Source organism: Monodelphis domestica, chromosome 7, assembly GCF_027887165.1.
Source record: "Monodelphis domestica isolate mMonDom1 chromosome 7, mMonDom1.pri, whole genome shotgun sequence".
Taxonomy (NCBI): domain Eukaryota; kingdom Metazoa; phylum Chordata; class Mammalia; order Didelphimorphia; family Didelphidae; genus Monodelphis; species Monodelphis domestica.
Window position 1 is genome coordinate 271,763,243 of NC_077233.1, and position 21,498 is coordinate 271,784,740.

At 37.6% G+C, this 21,498-nt stretch overlaps 1 protein-coding gene across 11 annotated transcripts in view; it reads left to right on the plus strand.

Moving 5' to 3' along the window:
- Nucleotides 1-21,498, plus strand: part of FAM240C (family with sequence similarity 240 member C) — a 134,087-nt gene that overhangs the window by 109,447 nt on the left and 3,142 nt on the right. For 4 of the 11 annotated variants that reach the window (XM_056806761.1, XM_056806763.1, XM_056806760.1 and 1 more), the window contains 2 exons: nt 4,375-4,415; nt 15,658-15,806. In XM_056806761.1, the coding sequence (XP_056662739.1) occupies nt 15,661-15,806 (146 nt within the window). In that variant the 5' untranslated portion in view covers nt 4,375-4,415; nt 15,658-15,660. Of the gene's footprint in view, nt 1-1,899; nt 2,010-4,374; nt 4,416-10,321; nt 10,526-11,390; nt 11,583-15,657; nt 15,807-21,498 lie in introns of those variants that run through there. The other 7 variants (XM_056806756.1, XM_056806757.1, XM_056806758.1 and 4 more) reach the window with 5 other exon arrangements.

A 21,498-nucleotide genomic window follows, 5' to 3' on the forward strand; every position in this document is an offset into this window, starting at 1 on the left:
CATATACTTTCTGGGTTTTCAATAGGAATGGATGTTGTATTTTGTCAAAGGCTTTTTCTGAGTCTATTGAGATAATCATGTGATTTTTGTCAGTTTGCTTGTTGATATGGTCAATTTTGTGGATGGTTTTCCTGATATTGATCCAAACTTGAATTCCTGCTATAAATCCCACCTGAACATAGTGAATAACCCTCGTGATGACTTGCTGGCATCTTTTTTGCTAGTATTCTATTTTGCTTTCAGTATTTTTAAATTTGATATGAAAGCAAATTTGGTCTCACACACTTCCTACCTGTGTGTCCACGGGCAAATCATTTAACCTTAATTGCCTAGAGTTTACCTTCTGTCTGGATACTATTCATTCCAAGACCAGAAGATAAAGGTTTTAAAAAATTGTTGGGGAAGTACTGGATTTTGGTTATAAAATTTCTGAAACTCTTTTTGGGGGATATAGCGATCCCCCACGGGAGTCCTATTATTTATCTGGGGGTAATAACCTGAGATGGAGAAGGGAGACTAAGGAAATGGGAGAATAATAAAGACTCAAGACAGCAGGCTCAAACTCTTGAAGAGTAATGCAAACTCCGGGGAAATGTTTCCCACTGAGAATTAATGGGAAATAAGAGGAATAAGAAAACACATGGGGAGTAACAACTCCTTGATACCTCCTATAGACAAGGGAGTCTGAGCATTAATAGGAAGCATTGGGGGTGACAGTGTCGCTAGGAAGAGAATACGTGGGGAGTCACAACTCCTTAATACCTCCTATAGACAATGGAGTCTGAGCATTAATAGGAAGCATTGGGGGGCAACAGCATCACTAGGATCAATAGTAAAAGATAAGACAGAGCACTAAGAAGATACAGGGAAGTAAGAGAGAGGAGGGAAGAGAGGGAAAGTAAGAGTAAGAGTAAGAGAGTGAGTTTCGAGCTAGTTCCCCAGTATTTATTGGAGGTTTTAGGAATGTGTATTGGGAGATGATTCACAAATACGTGACATGACATAGGTTTTAACATTGGTTGAATTGACAATGATGAGATCAAAGATGTGAAGATTAATCCAACCCGCGCTTTGCAAATGAATGTACTCAGAGCAGATGCAGTGTGGCTGTCAAGGCCCAGCCCATGAATTTGCCCATCTTATGCTAATGCTTTAGACTGTCCCTTTCCATACAATGAACATCACTAATCTGACCATGTGTTTGGTAAATGAATATCCTTCCCAGATGCTAAGATGCCTGGTATGCTACAGGGAAGGGGTTTCTTTCAGGAAATAAGCAGTAGATTCTATCTATCTTCCCTTTGTACTTTGGCTCTAATAGATTTGGGAAGGTTTTTATTTATGATTTATTGAAATATAGTGTCCAAACTGTTTTTAAGACTGGATTTCAGAGTCTAATGACTCCTAAATTATCTTTCCTTGAGCTAGTGTTCTGCCTCCATTCCAAAAGCTATCCTGGTTGGAATTAAAAAGCTCCCGAAATTCAGATAGTAAATGTTGATCTCCCTTGTCAACTTTTCTACAACGAATTTAGTATTGAATTTGTTTTATTATTTTATTAAATTATTTTAATGAACGCACTGGAATTCTTGGAAGATTTTAAAGCAGTTTAAAAATTCTGATTCTAAGTTTTTTAGTTGTGCAGATATGAGAATTTTTATAGATGACATAAATTATTTCTGGCAATGAAGGCTTAATTTTTTATTTTAAATGTCTTGATAAGCATAAAGACTTCCTATTATTACTGTAACATTATCTTAAGTAACTTAGAGAAGGAAATGGCAAGTCTATCCAGTATCTTTGCCAAGAAAACTCCAAAAGGGATAATGAAGAGTCTGACACATTTGAAACAACTAAACAATATTAAAAAAATAAACCTTAAAAAAACCTTCCTCACAGAAACTATAGATACTATTTCTGCACCTTCAAAAGAAGTTTGAATCTTGGTGAGAGTTACAGTTTAAATGGCATCCTGGAGAAATGTGTCATGGATAGAGAAAGACTATGAGGTATGCAAAGAAAAAATCAAGAGACCTTTTTCCTTGAGAGATTGAGTAAATTAATGAAAGTCTTATGAGACATTTGGGAAATGAATTAACCTCTTATTCTGTGGAGATAGCATCTTGATTATAGACTTAATTGTCAGCCAGAAACACTGGTTTCAATGCCTGTGGAAGACTCAACAGCTACAAGCTATGGTTAGTGGTACCAATGATTGTAACGTTTTTTTTAATTAAAGGTTTGAAAAGTGCTTTACAAATATTAATTCATTTGATTATTGACACAGACTTAGGAGACAGTTATTATTATCATCCTTACTTTATAGATGAGGAAATTAAGGTCCAGAGAAGTTAAATGACTTTCCCAAGATCTCACATTCAGTAAATCTCAGAGGCTGGATTTTAACAATTGTTCTCAGCTTTAGTTCCTGTACTCTATCCATTGCACTACTTAGCTATGTCATGAGAGTGTTTTGAGAACTAGGTTTGATAATGAAGAGAAGAAAAACATTATGGGAAATGAAGTTTCTCTGGTTTATATAGGCTGGGGGGATCAGAGATAATTAATTAATGAGAAAGGTTAAGCACTTTAATTAGGTTATGAGGAAATGTCAGAATATATCTCTTGAATTACTTAGAATATGGGATAAAGATTAATAAACATCTAAGCCAATAGCTAATAATTAAAGAGAGGCAGTTATCATAATGGGGCTACACGTATGATTTTGACTATAAACTCTGTTATACTATCATTAGCCAGTGCCTCAAATCACTATATACACTTGGAAATTTCATGTCATCTGATTAGACTGTATTCACTTCATATCTTGGTTGACAAAGAGTTCATTGTAAGAATAAACGTATCAGTTCTGCCATTTTCTTGTTTGCTTTTGCTTGCATTGTTAGTGTTCTCTTCCCACCAAAGTTCCTTTGCAGACATCTTTTAAAACCACTTGCCCAATTTATGAGGTTTAGTTTACAAGTTTAAACTAGATAGTTTAATCTTTAAATTCAGTTTCAATAAACTGAACCTGAGTGAGGACACCACTGTTAACTCATACTGTAAGGAAGTATCTTGTTTAGTTCCTGAGATATACACACACCTAACTTTGGAGACCACAAATCTAGCCCAACTATATCACTTTTAGAAGAAAAAGAAACTAAAACCCAAAGAAATCACTTTGCCAAGGCATTTACCTGATCTCGGTTACTCTAGGTCTTCTAATATATCGATTAGTTCCTCCTTCTATCTGTTGGAGAAAGGGCCGTTGATAATGGAAGAAGCATTGTGTAGTGAAAAGAATATGATATAATGTTTCAGTACCAACTTTTCTCCTTAATATCTGTAGTTAATAAAAACTTTTAATTAAGTACCTACTATATCTTAGGTACTGTTCTAAGCACTGGGACACAAATAGAAGAAAGAAAGGAAAAGAGAAAAACAGGAGGGAAGAAATAAGGGAAGGAAGGAAGGAAGGAAGGAAGGAAGGAAGGAAGGAAGGAAGGAAGGAAGGAAGGAAGGAAGGAAGGAAGGAAGGAAGGAAGAAGGAAGGAAGGAAGGAAGGAAGGAAGGAAGGAAGGAAGGAAGGAAGGAAGGAAGGAAGGAAGGAAGGAAGGAAGGAGGGAAGGAGGGAGGGAGGGAGGGAGGGAAGGAAGGAAGAAAGGAAGGAAGGGAGGGAGGGAGGGAGGGAGGAAGGAAGGGAGGGAGGGAGGGAAGGAAGGAAGAAAGGAAGGAAGGAAGGGAGGGAGGGAGGGAGGGAGGAAGGAAGGAAGGAAGGAAGGGAGGGAGGGAGGGAGGGAGGAAGGAAGGAAGGAAGGAAGGAAGGAAGGAAGGAAGGAAGGAAGGAAGGAAGGAAGGGAGGGAGGGAGGGAGGGAGGGAGGGAGGAAGGAAGGAAGGAAGGAAGGAAGGAAGGAAGGAAGGAAGGAAGGAAGGAAGGAAGGAAGGAAGGAAGGAAGGAAGGAAGGAAGGAAGGAAGGAAGGAAGGAAGGAAGGAAGGAAGGAAGAAAGGGAGGGAGGGAGGAAGGAAAGGAGGGAAAAGAAAAGAAAAAATCTGCTCTTAAGGAATTTACAGTCTAATCTAATCTTGAAAGACAACACACAAAAAGGAAGTAGAAGAGGAGTATGGGGTAGGGAATGAGTTTGGGTAAGACTCAGTTTCCTCACTAGTGAAATGAGAGTACCACTGCTTCATTTCTTTAAGGATTACTATGAGAAAAGTATTTTATAAATTATAAAATGATATATAAATTCAAACTATCATTAGTTAATTTATTGTTGGTATCATTTTAAGTATTGTTGATGTTTGTTATCATCATTTTCCATCCTCTTCCTTAACTCCAAAAAAGATCATTGAATTTTTCTTTCTCTTTCAGTTCCTTTCATCTGAATCAGCCTTCTTGCATTTATCAACCAGGTAAGTTTATTTTAAATTTTTCCAGCTCATTCTAAACTTTGTGGTTTATATATTTAGAATTCTCTCTTGTTGTCTGATGCCTGTTTTAAATTTTGGTGACTATGTTTCCTGCTCAGTGTGTTGATACAGAGTCTATATAGGACACAGAGATATTAAATGTGCTTGCAATTTCACTGCAGGCATATAGATGACTGGTAGTATTCAGTTTCCTTCCTTATCTTTTTGTTGTTTTTAGAGGAAATGGATGCTTTTAAAACAAGAAGACTTTAAAAAATGCAAATGATTCTTTCAGGGAAAGAGTTGCAAAGCATCTCTTCAGTCATTATTCAGTGTTTATTTGTTTCCTTCTAGACTCCAAAAATTATCCATGATGACTTGCTTTGCAGAGCTCATTTGCAAAACTTGCTAGTGCAATTATAGAACAAATGGAAAGAAAGACACAGTGGAATTAGGAAAAAGTAGCTTACTTTAGTAAGATTACCTAGTAGTAAAGTACTTCTCTCACAAAAATTAAGCAACGGTGTAGCTAATCCTTTCAAAGAGGCACTGTGGACAGGAACTATAGAACTTTCTTTGCATTGAAATTATTTTGTATTCATTAAGGAAACAAAGACAAGGGCAGCTCTGCTTTTTAATGTATAATTATTAAACACTCAGCAGAAAGAATCAGAATTATAATAGATACTCCAACACTGGAGCGAAGCTGTAATTTTCATTAATGCAGCCATTCCATTCTATGACAAAGATCTCAGCCCATGCATGCCTTCCCATCCTTAATGATTTGGGTTCTTGTCCTCCTGTCAGTTCTCCAAATTGGATCTACTCATCTTGGCGTATGCCTTCTTGTTCCCTTGACATTGTGAAGATGTCAATAGGACAATCCATCTCTCAACTTTGCCACATAACTTTTTTTCCCTTTTCATTTCTTTGAGGAAGTCCTTTCCACCACTTCTCCCATATGATTATTCCTCCTTTGATTATATTCTTGAACTTTTGACAAAAATCAGTTTAAATAGTACCTAAAATATGAGACACTCATTGAACTCTGAAACTTACACATGGAAAGAATAGACTGCTGTGAAGGAAGTGATTTCTTAGTATTTGGGGGGCACAGTCAGTCTCTTAGCCCTATAAAACAGATTATGCCAGAAGGGGAAAAAAGAAGACTAAATAACCATTTATAAAACTCCTGCTATGTGCTATATACTATGTTAAGCACTTTTTAAAAGCATACCTCATTTCATCCTCCCAATGATTCTGCAAAGTAGAGAGATGCGTATATTATTATTATTATTCTCATTTTACAGTTGAGGAAACTGAGATTAAATGACTTTCTCAGGATCACACAGCAGGATTGGAAGAAGGAGTTGAATTCAATCAATCTTCCTGACTTCAAGTCTAGTGCTCTATCCAGCGCTCCATAATATGGTACAGATAGCAAGGGAAGCATACTGAAATCAACAGTCATCAAGAGACTGAAAAGTTCTCAGCAATGAGAGGCAGTCAATAGTCCATGAAGTTATCCTTATTTTTTTCATCATCTTTACTTTCTCAAATGTATCTCTCTCAGAAAATCAGTGGTACCGTTTTGGGCCCCAGAGGGCTAAATCAGCTAAATTCCCCAAAAGTCATTTAATATTTGACTCCTTCAGTTCTTACACAGGTTTCTGTCCTCTCCCTACCTTTGAACAACACTTTCTGAATATTTGACAAATAAGATTGCTTCATTATGCAACATAATTCAAACATCAGACAATCTGCAGGATGGAAAACAACTAGAAAATGTATGACTTATGGATCTAGTCACATCTTTTTTCCCAAGCTGAATGAATTATATTGAATAAAACCTTTTAAAAATAATGATAATAATAGTTAGCATTTACATACTTTTAAGATTTGAAAAGTGCTTTACAAATAGCATCTCATTTTATTCTCACAACAACCCTGTGCGATAAGGGCTATTGTAGTGATGGTGATTATATAGCTGTTTTTCAGTCATGTCTGACTCTTCATGACCCCATTTGGGATTTTCTTGGCAAAGATACTGTAATGATCCACCATTTCCTTCTCCAACTCATTTTATAGGTGAGAAAACTGAGGCAAATAGGGTTAAGCAAAAATGGGGTCAGGAAGAGTCAGACATATCTGAAAGTGACTTAACAACGACAATAGTAACCCGTAGATCCCATGGTTATTGTGAAGATCAAAAGAGATAAAATTTATAAAGAGCTTAATGCAATGCCTGGCACACAGTAGGTTTTTTTCCCCCTTTCTTTCTTTTTTCCTTCCTAGGAAATCATTCAAGGCATAAATGAGAATCAGATATGATATAACCTTTATTTTACCTCACATAAAATGAAAAAGTCCCAGGAACCCACACAGAATTCAAATAGAAACACTTAGAATATTCAAGTGACACATTAGCTTCTACACACTCCCCAAGAAAAGGATTTGGGGTTACTATAGGAACCACCACCTAGTCTGCCATTAAAATCCTTCTCTCCAAAAGGGTCCTACAGAACTTCTTCTAAACTCATTGAACCACTCTATGGTAAGTGGTTTAGAGTCTCCCTCCCTCCCTCCCAAGTTAAAAGTATTTGGGGGCTCCTGAGCAACTGACCTTTCCTATGAGACCCACACCAGCCAAGAAACTCGATGGCCTCCCTCTGTACGTGAGACAATTCACAGGAATTTTAGGACTTTCTATTTCTGCTACCCTCTGGAAGAAGGCAGAAGGAGAAAAAAAAAGGGGGGGATTCTCAAAAGAGTGAAAGAGAGAGACTGGACAGAGCAACTCATTTTTATAGACCACAGGGAGGGAGAACTGGTTCTCAAAACTCCATGAATCAGCATGGCACCGCTAGATTTGGTCACATTCCATATTTTACATATTTTCCCTTTGTTTGCCTCCCAATGATGGTTTGCACCTTATAATCTTATAAGGTTGATTAGAGAATTCCTCAAATTTTTAAGCCTCCCCTGGTTACCCCTTACTTTTAAAAATATGGTGCAAACCTGGAATCAGGAAGGGCTGAATTCAAATCTGATCTCAAACACTTAACTATGGGACCCTGACCAGATCACTTATCCTTTGTCTGACTCAGTTTTATCATCTGTAAAATGGAGATAATAATGGTGCCTACCTCCCAGATATGTTAAGGAATAAAATAAAAGATTTATTAAGAGCTTTGTAAACCTTCACAAGGGCAGCTAGATGGTGCAGGGGCTAATAAAGCCAGGTCTGGAGCTAGGAAGACTCATCTTCTTTTTTTTTAATTTTATTTAATTGATTCATTAAGAAAATTATTCCATGGTTATATGATTCATGTTCTTTCCCTCTCCTCCTCCCACCCTCCTCTCATAGCCTATGCTCAATTCCACTGGGTTTTTCATGTAGAAGACTTATCTTCTTGAGTTCAAATCAGGCATCAGACACTTCCTAGTTGTGTGACCTGGGAATATCACTTAACTCTGTTTGCCTCAGTTTCCTTAATTGGAAAACGAGCTGGAGAAGGCACTGTAGTATCTTTGCCCAGAAAACCCCAAATGGGGGTCACAAAGAATCAGACACAACTGAAAAACAATGACTATAACAAGTTAGCCAAAATATACTAATAGTTAATTAATTTGCTAATTAATTTAAAGAGGCTCAAATTAGCCACTGTTCTATGACATATCTCTTATGTTATTCATAGGTGACCCAGAGCCTGTCTATATAGTACATGCCCAGTTAGCAAATAAATGATGTTCAAAAGTTTGTATGGAACTCAGAATATATATTTCTATAGAAACAATGTTATACAGTCCTCACTGTAGTGCAATGGATAGAAATGCAGAAGAAAAACAATGGCTTGATCACATGGGTTGATGGAGATATGATTGGGGATGTAGACTCTAAAGGATAACCCTAGTGTAATTATTAATAATAATATGGAAATGGCCTTGATTAATGACACATGTAAAACCCAGTGGAATTGCACATTGGCTATGGGAAGGGGAATGGAGGGAAGGGAGGGAAAGAACACGAATCTTGTAACCATAGAAACATATTCTAAATCAATTAATTAAATAAAATTTAATATAAAAAATTAATGAATACATTTCAGTGCCTTCCCTCTATCAATGATTTACAATTTATTCTTGTTAAAATTTTATATAGATTTCTTTGCATGGTGTATCCCCTACACATGGTAAGCCCTTTGAGGGCAGGTACTGTTGGTTACTTCATTTTGTAACCCCAGTGTCTTCAATAGATTTTTAGCACTTAATAAATGTTTATCTGTTCTTTGATAGATAAGATCATCATTTGGACATGAATTTGTCTAATATAAAACAAAATTCAATATCTTCGGAGGTTGATCACTGTCCTTAAGGCAGTCATGCAATTATAGCTACCATTTATATGACCCTTTAGAGTTTGCAAAGTACTTTTCATACTTGTGTTTCCCTGCATTGCTTCTCACTATTTTATAAAGCCATGTTGGTCATAACAATTCATCATTCTTCCGCATGAGATTTTAGAAGATTTTAGAGCTTATAGTAGAGTTTCTATTTTAAGCAACTATTTCTCCTGCCTTCCTTTCCTCTATTTGACAAAGAGATTAAACCCTTGCTGGCTGAAGCACTTTCGAGGCTCGTTTGACCTACTTCCTATGGCCGCTGATTTATATCAGTTAAACTTTGATAAGAAATAGTAATGGTTTCTATTAATATCTATCCTTTTAACTCTTTCCCATTTGGGAACACCAGTAGCTGGTTTAAGCAAGATGTTATAGAATAGATAGATAGATAGATAGATAGATAGATAGATAGATAGATAGATAGATAGATAGATAGATAGATTAAGCAAGATGTTATAGATTAGATATAGATTATATATATATATATATATATATATATATAGAGAGAGAGAGAGAGAGAGAGAGAGAGAGAGAGTATGTGGTGGGAATAGTCCCAGTTTGGGAGTCAAAAGATCTGAGTTCATATCCCAACTCTGCCATTCAATAGCTACCAAAAATGGGACAATCTTAACCTTTCTGAGTCTCAAGTTGTCATCTGTAAAATGGCAATAACCATACCTGTAGCACCCACTCAGAAGAGATTGCACAGGTAAAGTGCTTTGGAAATTTTCAAGCCCAGTTAGCACAAATGCTGTGATACAGTGAACAGGAAACAGTCGTAGATGCCAAGAAGAATGAAGGCAGGAAGGACTAAATTTCACTGCCATCTCTGACTCATATTGGATATGTGACTCAGGGCAAGTCTTTGAGTTCTGATTGTTTTGGGTAACTCTCTAATATTGCAAAGAAGGTGATGACCTGCATGAGTAGGAGTTTCCTCATCCAGTGGTTTCTTAGACCAATGAAATCTCAGATCTAGTCCCTAACCCCTTTTTTTCCGGGCTAAGATACAGACAAACTCATTTTTTTCAATTGTCCAGTTCTTTCTTCTTTTCTTGGAAAAAGCACTCATAATATAAAAATGTGAGGCACCCATATAGACTACAGATCCTTGAACTCTTTCTTAATCCTGAGGCATTTTTTCCAATATATTGTTTATCATCTTCCCCATACTTTTCTTTGAATTGAGCTATTAAATAACGAAATAGCTTTGGGTTTAATTTAGACGGTCATATCAAGTTCATAATAGACTTTTTCTACCTCTCATCATCTACAAGTTATTAGCAGACAAAATGTAATTAATTTCAGAGAATTTTTTTACATGCTCATCATTAGCACTTCATTGGGAGGGGGACAAGTCTCTTGGGAAATATTTCTTGTTTGTTACCTTTGGACAATGCTAACAACAACCCCTCTAAATCTCAATTGTCCAAAACTCGGTCTCCACTAATAGAGTCAAGAACCCAGTGTCCCTGCGTGTCACAATATATGTAGAACACTCTAGAAAACAAATACCAACTGAGTAATAACTCTCTAAGACTGTTGTTAGAATCCTACAAGTTTTACAAATGTAAAAGGAAAAAAATAACTTGCCCAAGAATACATGGTAGTCTTTAAGTTGACCAAGAAGATTTATGAGAAAAAAAAATATTCATAGTATTTGAAGGAGTCTTCTCTTCTATTAGAGGAAATTTTTTTAAAAGATACAAAGTAAGTTAATAGCAATTGGACAGTGAAGGATGTTTCAGATCTCATTCTTGAATCAAAGTCAAGCCCAGCATGGAGGAATGTAATGTGATTCATGGGAGAATGGCACTGGTAGGGCAGGCTGGCTTAGACAGCCCATCAACAGCCTGCACTGGATTTCAGAGACAAGAGTGTAACTATCTAAAGAGCTTGTCTGGGAGCCAACAGCCCGTCCTGGAAGAGTTTCTGGGTGTCAGCATGATTTATAGATACAGAATGATGAAAGGGTGTGAGGATGTAAATAGCACATTCCCTCACTTTTTTTTTTAAAACAAATGGTGGCTCCTGGGGAAGACAGTCTAATATTTTCATGAAGTATGCTATGAACACAGTTTCAAGATATGAAAGGGCAAATTCCCAGGAGCCATTAATATATGTCTCATTTGCTTTGTAAAGCAAGGTGCTGGTGGCAGCAGTCAGGATACTATTATTCTTTGGCCTCTGAGCATTCCAGCTGTGCTTACGGCTGTTTTTTCTTATTTTTTATTCTAAAATCATTGATCAAATCTTTCTATTGAACATAACAGTTTACAGTAAAAATCAATTTCCCCAAAGGGAAAGCTGTGAGCTAACAGTATTTTAATTTTGTTTCCTACTGTTCTTCATTTTCCAAACGCAGTTCAAGGTAGAACTCCAGAAAATGAATAGTCGATGGGTGGTATGAGAAGTCTAACCCTAGAGAATTTGAATCCACTTTAAAATTTACCTTACCTTATCTAGAAATCTATTTTAAAGTGCCCTTTTAATAGATTTGAAATTTGGCCACCCACTTCCCAGTTCCATGACTGAAAATAAATCATAATCTTATTTTGTTTCATTTTCCCCAAAGGGAAAAGAAAGACAACTATCCCTAACACTCTTCAGTTTCAAAGGAACAAGCAAGAAACAACGAACTCCTCAACTCCGAGGAGTACTTTGATCTCCTTGGAAAATGGGCACCATGAAAACAAGATGCTTCCTTTCTTGAGAATTGTTTTTCTATGTTCCTATTTTTCTCCTTTTAAAACAAAGCTCTCATCAGGTAACAGAAAGTAAACCATCTCGTTCACAACTCTTTCACTGAAGACCTCCTAAACATATACCTTCCCCTTATTTTCTAACTCACATCTCAAATGGGACCTCTTAGATTTTTCAATTCAAAGGTATTCACAGATAATTAACTTTATTTTTATCCCTATTCTGACAACCCTGTGAAGGATTAAAAAATGCCACTCCTCTAGTTCTTTACAATTAGTTTTCAGGCTTTTCCCATGGGGTTGCAACAATCCTGTTTGAGTAGGTAGGGCTTTTCTGGCCACAGCAATTTCTACATTGTGGTATCTTTGGGGGATTTATCCTCTGAAGGGCTGTTTGAGTCAACTATCCACTAAATAGTGTCACCTTCCTCCCTATAAGTGCATAAAGTCCCGTAGGAGAGATAGTGTGGAAGAATGGATAGCAAATTGGAATCTGGAATACCTAGGTGAGAAACCACTTCAGATATTTAGTAGTTTTAAGAACCTGGGCAAGTCTATTAATTTCTATGAACCTCAGTTTCTTCATCTGTAAAATGGGGAAGGGTAACAATAGCAGGAACAGGATAGATAAATCTTAGTAAATCTTCTGGCCTGTGCTCTTTCTACCAACACCTTCTTCAAACTAATTTTCAAAACATTGACAGATCTGGTCTTGTCATTCCTCCACTCAGAATCCTATAATGGTTCCCTACAATGTTCTACCAAGTAGAGTTCCAACTCTTTGGTCCAGTTAATCAAAGCCCTCCCTCACCTTTCCAGATTGATATTAAACTGCTTCCCTTCATGTGCTCTATCACCCCAACCAAATTGAAGGAGATATATTTTCCCTTTCTAGCCTTTAGATTTTGATTAGATTCTTTCTCTTGCCCATATGCCCTCCTTTTCCATATTTACCTGTAGATTCCCTACCTATCCTTTAAAGGCTGACAAATTCCATTTCTTCAGGGGCAGCTGGGTAGCTCAGTGGATTGAGAATCAGGCCTAGAGACGGGAGGTCCTAGGTTCAAATCCGGCCTCAGCCACTTCCTAGCTGTGTGACCCTGGGCAAGTCACTTGACCCCCATTGCCTAGCCCTTACCACTCTTCTGCCTTGGAGCCAATACACAGTATTGACTTCAAGATGGAAGGTAAGGGTTTAAAAAAAAATTCCATTTCTTCCTATTCTTTCCCCAGTGGATGATTATCTGTCCCACCTTGGCTCCAACAATTACAATACTTGTAATGCTAGAGGTGATGTTTTTTGGTAAACAGGCAGCGTTTGGGGTTGCTGAGTTCCTCTTATTCTTTTTCATCTATCCTTGTATTGACACATGCCTGTGTTGGATTAACACTCAATAATTGGTGTAAAAGACTAGAGAATATTTGTGATTACAGTCTGGTTCGTTGCTAGTGGGTTATCCGTAGTATAGTATAGAGTATATATCTCTGAACATTTTTTCATGTATTTTCATTCCCTAATACGTTGTTAGGATTATTATCTATGTCCCATTCCCCTTCTGGACTATGAATTCCATAAAAACAAAGGCTGGGTCTTCCATAACTGTGCTCATCATTTTAAAACGAGGGGATAGGCTGGGATAATCTTTCAAATTCTATGATCCTATGAATCCTGTTTTAGTAGTTAATAGTGATTCTGATCCAGTCTAATCCAATGAGCATTTGTTACATGCCTCCTCTATGCAAGGTTCTCTGTTAGCCTCTGGAAATACAAAGACAGAAACAGGGCGAATCCTCAAGGAGCTTATTCCTATATATTGCTGGTGTATAATATGTGATCTGAGACCTATAGACATGATCATTTGAAAAGGTTGAAAACAATCCCAACTGGATCACAGATCATAGGGCAAAGATTTAGAGCTGGAAGCAGGGGGATCGATACATAATACATACAAGAAGATATATAATCAGAATGAATTCTTGAATGAAGCGAGGGATTCTGAGAGGTGAAGTTAAAAGAAAGCATATTCCTGAGATGGGAGACTGCTCATGCAATGACACAACGTGGAAGACTTTTGGATAGAATTTCGGGAATATCCAGTAGACCAATTTTCCTGGAACTATAGTGTTTGAAGAAGAGTAACATGGGAGCATCCTGGAAAGGTTGGCTGGAACCATTCTGTGAAGAATTTAAAATGAAGAACTGGAAAGTGTATATTTTTATCTTAAATGTATAAGGGATGCAAATGAAGCCTCTTGTGCTTAGAAGTACCTGACATATAATAGGTCTGTAATAAATGTGAGTCATCTGACCAGGGCATCTAGGTAGTACAGTAGATAGAGTGGCCAGACCTGGAGTCAGAAAGACCTGAGTTCAAATCCTGCCTCAGATATTTTCTAATGTGTGATTCTGGGCAAGTCATTTAATCCTCTTTACTTCAGTTTCCTCACCTGGAAAATGAGCTGAAGAAGGAAATGACAAACGACTCCAATATCTTTGCCAAGAAAACGAGGCATGACTGAAAAATGACTGTGCTTTAAGAAGGTTATTTTGGTAGCTATGTGGATGACATACTGCAATGGGAAAGCCTGGAACCTAGCAGCCCAATTAGAGGACTGTTGTAGCGGTCCAGAAATTAGAAAGGTATTAAATTAGAACGGTTGCCGTGTGCGAAGAATAATGAATCAGGGGAAGAATCTGAGAGATGTTTTGGAAGTAAAATAAATAAGCATTTCTTGGAATCTAATTTGATATGAGGGAGGGGTGAGGGAGAGAAAATAGTCCAGAATAACTCCTAGGCTGCAAACCCAGATGATTGGAAGGATGGCAGTAGCCTTGACAAAAATAGGGATGACTGGAGGAGACACAGGTTTACGGGTAATGTAATAAGTTCTGTTTGGAAAATATTGAGTTTGAGATGTTATAAAACTAAATTCAGTAAAATTGAAATCAACAGACAGAACACCAGGAAACTGTTGCTATCTTGGCCATCTTTCAAACCATACTATTTATTCATGAACAAATTTACCTTATAAGAAATGAGCAAGGTCCTAATTAGTGCAAACAACGAATCCCAGGAGGTGGTTGCATGTATTGGGATTCATACTTAAAATACAGTCATTGATTTCCAACCGAATGGAAATACAAAGTACAATTTTGAATAATCTGATCACTTCAGGACATTTTGACTTGATAGGAACCTGGTTGAAATACTTCAAGAAATATCACATTTTTAATATGTCACAGAATCAAGCTCACTAAAATTCTGTGCAATGATTCAAATCAACCCAGCAAGTATTTTAAGGCAACTCTTTTGGGGCTAAATACTACATGAGACAAAAATAAATTTTAAGGTAACAATCCCTGTATGAAAAAGGTTTACAGGTTCATAGGGAGAGAGAAAACATATATACGCACCTAACTGTAATGCAAATTAAAATGTAAGAAAGACACAGTCCTATTTTCCTGCCAAATCTTATTTCTTCCAAAAGACCCTTCAATGTGATTTGCCATCAGTTCTCACTTTTATAATTTCTACAGAATAATCCCAGACAATAATTCCTCATCAGCAAGATCGCATAGTGGTTAGAGTATAGATGCTACACCAGTCTCACAAATACTTATTGCTGTTTGACCCTAGGCAAGTCATTTAACTTCTAAGCCTCAGTTTCCCCATTTGTAAATTGAAGGTATAATAACATCTACCTAACAAAGTTGTAAAAATCAAATGAAATAACATCTGTACCTATCTATGGAAATGTGTATACAAATACATATAGTGTTCTGTAAGCCTTAAAGAGTTATATGGAGGTTAGCTATTATTATTATAAAAGATAAGATTAATAGTAGTGCTAAGTACAGCTTTATGTCAGCGTTCTCTCCCAAAATAAAATGTTTTATGTCATAGGATGCTTGTCCATTGCTTTCAGATATAAGCTTCTTGATGTGAACTGTGGGCCTCCACTGTGTGAAATGCAAAGAACAGTTATGGTCTCCAATTAGTTTTTGAGTGCTTGGGGGTTTTTTGGTCTTGGTTTGGGGGTTGGGGATTTGGGGGAAGGGTAGTTCATTCATTTCAATTTACTTCTTGTCTCCCACCATAGCAAAAAAAGATCAATGATTTGTTTGTTTGTTTCTTCCAGAAAATGAGTAAAAGCTACAGATGGAAAAATCCTGAAATAACTGTGCATGATGCAGGTGGGCTGAAAAACTTTTGGGAGAAAAAAATTGAACATCATGCAAAGAAAGTACAAAATGAAGACTCTCGAATAAGCAAGAGTGCCCTGGATAAGTGAGTAGTGTCATCCCACCCGACTACACAGTTATGGAATGAATGTTATGGAACTGCCACATGTTTACAAGATACTGGAATCCCTTCAACTAATTAACACTGTCATCTTGGAATTTATTATAAAGTTTTCACAGTTTTCACCAGCTCTTTAGGATAGTAAAGAATCAGAAGATATCCCAAGCTCCTCTTGGAGGTCCTCTGTTCACTTTCTTTTTTTTAAATCCCCAACCTTTTGTCTTAGTATCAATTCTAAGACCCAAGAGCAGCAAGGGCTAGGCTAGTAGGGTTAAGTGACTTACCTTGGGTCACGCAGCAAGGAAGTGTAATAGGTCAGATTTGAATCTAGGTCCTCCCAATTCCAAGCTACTTTGCTGCCTCTTTCTATTCTCTTTCCTGAGAAGAGCCATATACCTACAAATGATTAAATGCACTAGCTGGAAATTAATTCCAAGAAGTGGCTAACATTCTTTTCCTCTAAGAATCATTAAAGAAAAGTAAACAGAAAAGGAGGGGCAAGCAGTTGAAAACATTAAATGAGCAAAGGAAGATTGGTCCTCCTGTGAGAGTTGAGATATTTCACATGAGAATTACATGCTTTTAAAAGTATTTCCAATCAAATCACCCAGAATTCTTTAGGACTAAAATGCTGTCATTCTGCAGAGTCCACCTCTTGTGAATGGTTCAGTTCCTGGAATGAGCCCTGGTGAAGGCATGGGACTTTGGGCTTTGATGCATCAATTTTTATGGGGGATAGATGAGCACTGAGTAATGTCTATAGTAATAGTGTCCAAAGACTTAGAAGTTATTAAGATTTTTAAGACCAAAACTAACATTCCTTCTCTTTATTGATGGATCTGTCTGTGGGACACAAATACTAGCATATTATAGATGGAGGTATGGGACAAGGAGGAGAGAAAAAGTGGAGCTAGTGGTCTTGATTTGTGAGTTCATCCATGCAGGGAACTTTCAGTGTGGAAACTCCGCTACCAATGTTTACTGGCAACTCAGCTGTAGTTTATAATCCTAGAGGGTAGCTTAGACTACTAAGAGTTAAGTGACTCACCCAAGGTCATCTAGCTAGTGTATGCAAGAGGTAGGACTTTTTAATTTAATTTTTATTTAATTAGTTTAGAATTTTATTTAATTAATTTAGAATATTTTTCCATGGTTACAAGATTCATGTTCTTTCCCTCCCTTCTCCCTCCCCCCTCCCATAAACAATGTGCAATTACTCTGGGTTTTACATGTGTTGTTGATTAAGACCTATTTCCATATTATCGATATTTGCACTAGGGTGATCTTTTAGAGTCTACATTCCCGATCATATCCCCTTCAACTCATGTGATCAAGCAGTTGTTTTTCTTCTGTGTTTCTACTCCCACAGTTCTTCCTCTGGATGTAGATAGCATCTTTCTCATAAGTTCCTCTGGATTGTCCTGGATCATTGCATTGCTGCTAGTAGAGACGTCTATTACATTCGATTGTGCCACAATGTATCCGTCTCTGTGTACAATGTTCTCCTGGTTCTGCTCCTCTTACTCTGCATCACTTCCTGGAGGTTGTCCCAGTTCACATGGAATTCCTCCAGTTCATTATCCCTTTGAGAACAATAGTATGCCACAATTTGTTCAGCCATTCCCCAATCAAAAGGTATCCCAAGAGGAAGGACTTGAATGAAGGTCTTCAGCACCAAAGCCAGTCTTTTACCTGCCTGATCATGATTCCTCTCTTTATAAGCATTATTATTCTCATAGATAAGGAAACAGTGCCAGACAGGTTGTTTCTTGCATTATTGCCATTTCTTTAGTCATTTCAGTCATGCCTGATTCTTTGTGACCCAATTTAGGATTTTCTTGACCAAGATGACCAAGTGGTTTTTCATTTCCTTCTCCAACTCATTTTTCAGATGAGGAAACTGAGGCAAACAGTATTGAGTGACTTACCCATAGTCACCTAACTAGTAAGTGTCTGAGAGAGGATTTGTACTCAGGAAGATGAGTCTTTCTGACTCCAGGTCAGATACTCTATCCACTGCACCACGTAGTTACCCCTATATCTTGCAGGAATGCAATCTTACCTAGCTCTGGAGCTGAGGGGACTCTGAGACAGTCTAAACCAATCACATTTTACAGATGAGGAAACAGAGGACCAGGGAGGGTAAATGACTTGCCCAGGTTTACACAGGTAATAAGCATCCTCGATAAATATGAATTCTAGTCATTTGACACCAAAATCAGTGCACTTTCCCCTGAATCAAGCTTGCCTCCACCTCCTATCAAGTGAGGGGCTAAAATCCACATCTCCTGACCTCAGACCCACTGTTCATTCCATTCCACCAAGCTTATGCTTCAAAGGAAATGGACCTTAACTTATTGGTTCTATGACCTTGGCTAAGTTACTTAACGCTTTTGTGATCCAGCTTCCTCCTCTGTAAAATGAGGGGATTGGCTTAAGCATCCTCTCAGGTCCTTTCCAGCTCCTGTGAACTGCCTGTGGGTTCCATGCTTTGAGAAGTACATAAAACCAGTTTTTGTGACCCAAAAACATATTCACTAAGTACCTGTCACCATAGGATATATCCAAGTGGGAAGATTAATTTGTAATCCATACCCAGAAAGTGTGACTCTGAACAGTCAGAAATTAACAAAGTGCTCTATGTAAAACATCCCCAGCGCTAATCTCGGAATGAAAGCGCCCAGCTGTTGTCCTTGTTAAGCCAGTGTTGGAAATGAAGACTGCTCGTCTTCGGATCTGGCATGGCCAGAGGAGATGTGATCCCTTGGTACTGCCTGTGCCAAGTGTGAAAGGTTCCCCTGCAAATCCACTCTGTCAGCACCCCCTTCCCTCTGTGTCCCACTGTGTCTTTAAGACACAGTCCTGTCTCCGTCACTCAAGATATCTGTTCCTTTTATTAAACACAGAGAGAGTCACAAATCTTCACGCTTAAGCAAATTCTCTTACCCCCACAGCACCACACATTTTGTTCTGTCTTCTCTCGTCTCATTTTTTAATCGGTTTGCCTATCTCTTGATTCTCACATTTAGCTTTTTCATATCTTTGTGCCTTCCATGAGATTGCCCACCATGTTTGGCATGGACAAGTGCCTTCTTTTTATCCTCTGAATCCTACTCCAAACACCTGTCAAGAGGCAACAGAACAGTCCTCCCATGATGCAGTTGTCATTACACCAGTCCTGAAGGCCAAGGACATACTGTTGGTATTTTCCTATTGATGTAGTGGAAAGGGCATGGGGCTTTTGAGTCAGGAGACTTGGCATCTTCGGGCCAGTCTCCAATTCTGGCTGAGTGATCTTAGGTAAGTCACTTAACTTTTCTGAGCCTCAATTTTGCAATGTGGAAAATAGGGATAATGATAATAATAGTTATATTACCTAAACTCTAACACATATTATAACTAAGCCATTGAGATAGAGAAAAAAAGTAAAATCTTATATATGATAAAAATGTCATTCTTATTTCATTCCCCATTGTTCTTGCCCATTTGTATCTTCATACAATAGGGGCTTTCTTCAATGTTTACTTTTTTATTTTAAACTTTTATTTCTATGTTAGTTTCCAAATTTTATCCCTCCCAACTCCCTCTCCCACCCATTGAGAAAATAAGAAATATGATCTCCATTATCCATATGAAATAATGCAAAACATTAGCCAGGTCTGGCAAAAAAGCAAGAAAAAGAAAGGAGAAAAATATGCTTCAATCTGCCTTTGATTCCATTGAGTCACTTAATATCATCAACAAAGTTCTGCTGTGTTTATTATAATTGAGGTAGTAATATGATAAAATCCATTCTAGTAGTTCTAGAAATTAACATTTTTAATCATTGTCCAAGATGGACCCGCCTTATACCAGATTATAGGACTTACTTTTTTATGTCACATTGCAGTGAGATGCCCATCAATTTATGTAGAACCTCCAAAATCCCACCTTTTTACCGGATATTATCTTTAATTTTAATTAAAAATTTTACTAATTACATCTAAGTATAAATGTCCATGTTTTCCAAAGTTATATGATCAAACTTATCTCCCTCCATCTCTTCCCTACCCCATCCCAGATCTGCAGATACTTTTCCTCATAAAGGAGAAAGGAGCAGAAATTAGGGAAAATAAGAAGTAACAAGCATTTACTATTCGCTTACTAGCGCCAGGCACTGTACTCATTTGCATAAGTACATTGCTCTCAATTGCTACTGCTGACAGACTGAACCAAGAAGCCTCCTAATTTCATTGCCACTAGCAAGTTAGAATGAAAGTATTTTAGTGTGTAAAAGGATCTCATAGGTCATCTAGTCCAATTCAGTCTTGAATAGGAATCCCTTCTACAAGAAGTATTCATCCATTTTCCACTTAAGCACCTCTAGGGGCTGGAAACTCATTTCCTTTCAAAACAACCCATTCTGCTTTGGGATAGCTCTAGTTCTTAGCAAGCTTTTCTCTATAGCAAATCTAAAATCCTCCCTTCTGCTAGCTACTTCCATTTATTCCTCCAACTTTTGTCTATCGGGGGGAGGAAAGCAAGCAGCAAGCCTGAGCCCTTTCCATACACAATGGTGATGAACCCAAGTATTAATTTTCCCACCATTGAGTTTCTGACAATTTGTAAGAACAGTAGTAAACCAGTGTGTGACTTTCAGCAAACAGGGTCACTCATCTCAACTGTTCCTATCCTACTAACAACTAAAAGAACTCCCTGAAGAGCACATTTTAAACTGGGGAAAATGCAATAAATGTTTTCAAAACTTGGGCGGATGGGGCTAGGTAGCTGATTCTTCAAGAATGTTGTAGTTGGTTTTCTGTTTATTGGGGGGAGATTGTTTGGGCTTTTTAGGGCCAGGCGTTGTCCCGTCTTGCCTTTAAAAAGATGGGTAAAGATATAAAAGCTTATATACCAGGAAATACTAACCAGGACATATAAGATGTCAGCACTAAAGTCTATTGTATTATTTTTCCTGGCAAAGACTCTGACAATTGTCATTGTCATCTATGCTCCAGGATTAACACATGAACCATCAATCTTCCAAAAATTGTTGGAGATCAAAACTGTCCAATTCCAAATCCCCGCTTGTTTGTGTGGGAATACAAACATTAAGTCAGATTTTTTCATGACTTAGGGGAACATGTGAAACAGAAGATAAGTGCAAGTAGACACCTAGGATGTTGTAGGACACTAGCAAGCTATCCCAGTGGCCTGAAGGAGTTCATGGTAATTCCAAAGGTTTTCAACATACAACCAAGGAATTAGTTTAAATGTGGGTGATTTGCTTAGGAGCTTAGACCTTCCATTTACATGGAGCATTAGTTAGTGAAGGATCATTGTCTTGTACCAGAAGTCATCATTACTACTCTGCAAAGAGTTTTCCTTTACAGGAGAAGAAATAGAACAAGAAAGCAACAATTATTTTTTAATGGAATGTCTAGTCATGTATTTGGCAAGAGGCATATATTTAGAGTCAAAAGGGACCTTCAAGATCCTCTAGGCCAATCTTCTCAATTTGTAGGCAGCTAAGTGCCATAGTGGATAAAGTATTGAACTTGGAAACCCTCAGTTCAAATCCTGCCTTAGACACTTACTAGCTGTGTGGATTTATCTAGGCAAATCACAACCTCTCAGCCTCAGTTTCACACCTACCTTACAGGATCATCATGAGGATCAAATAAGATATTTATAAAGG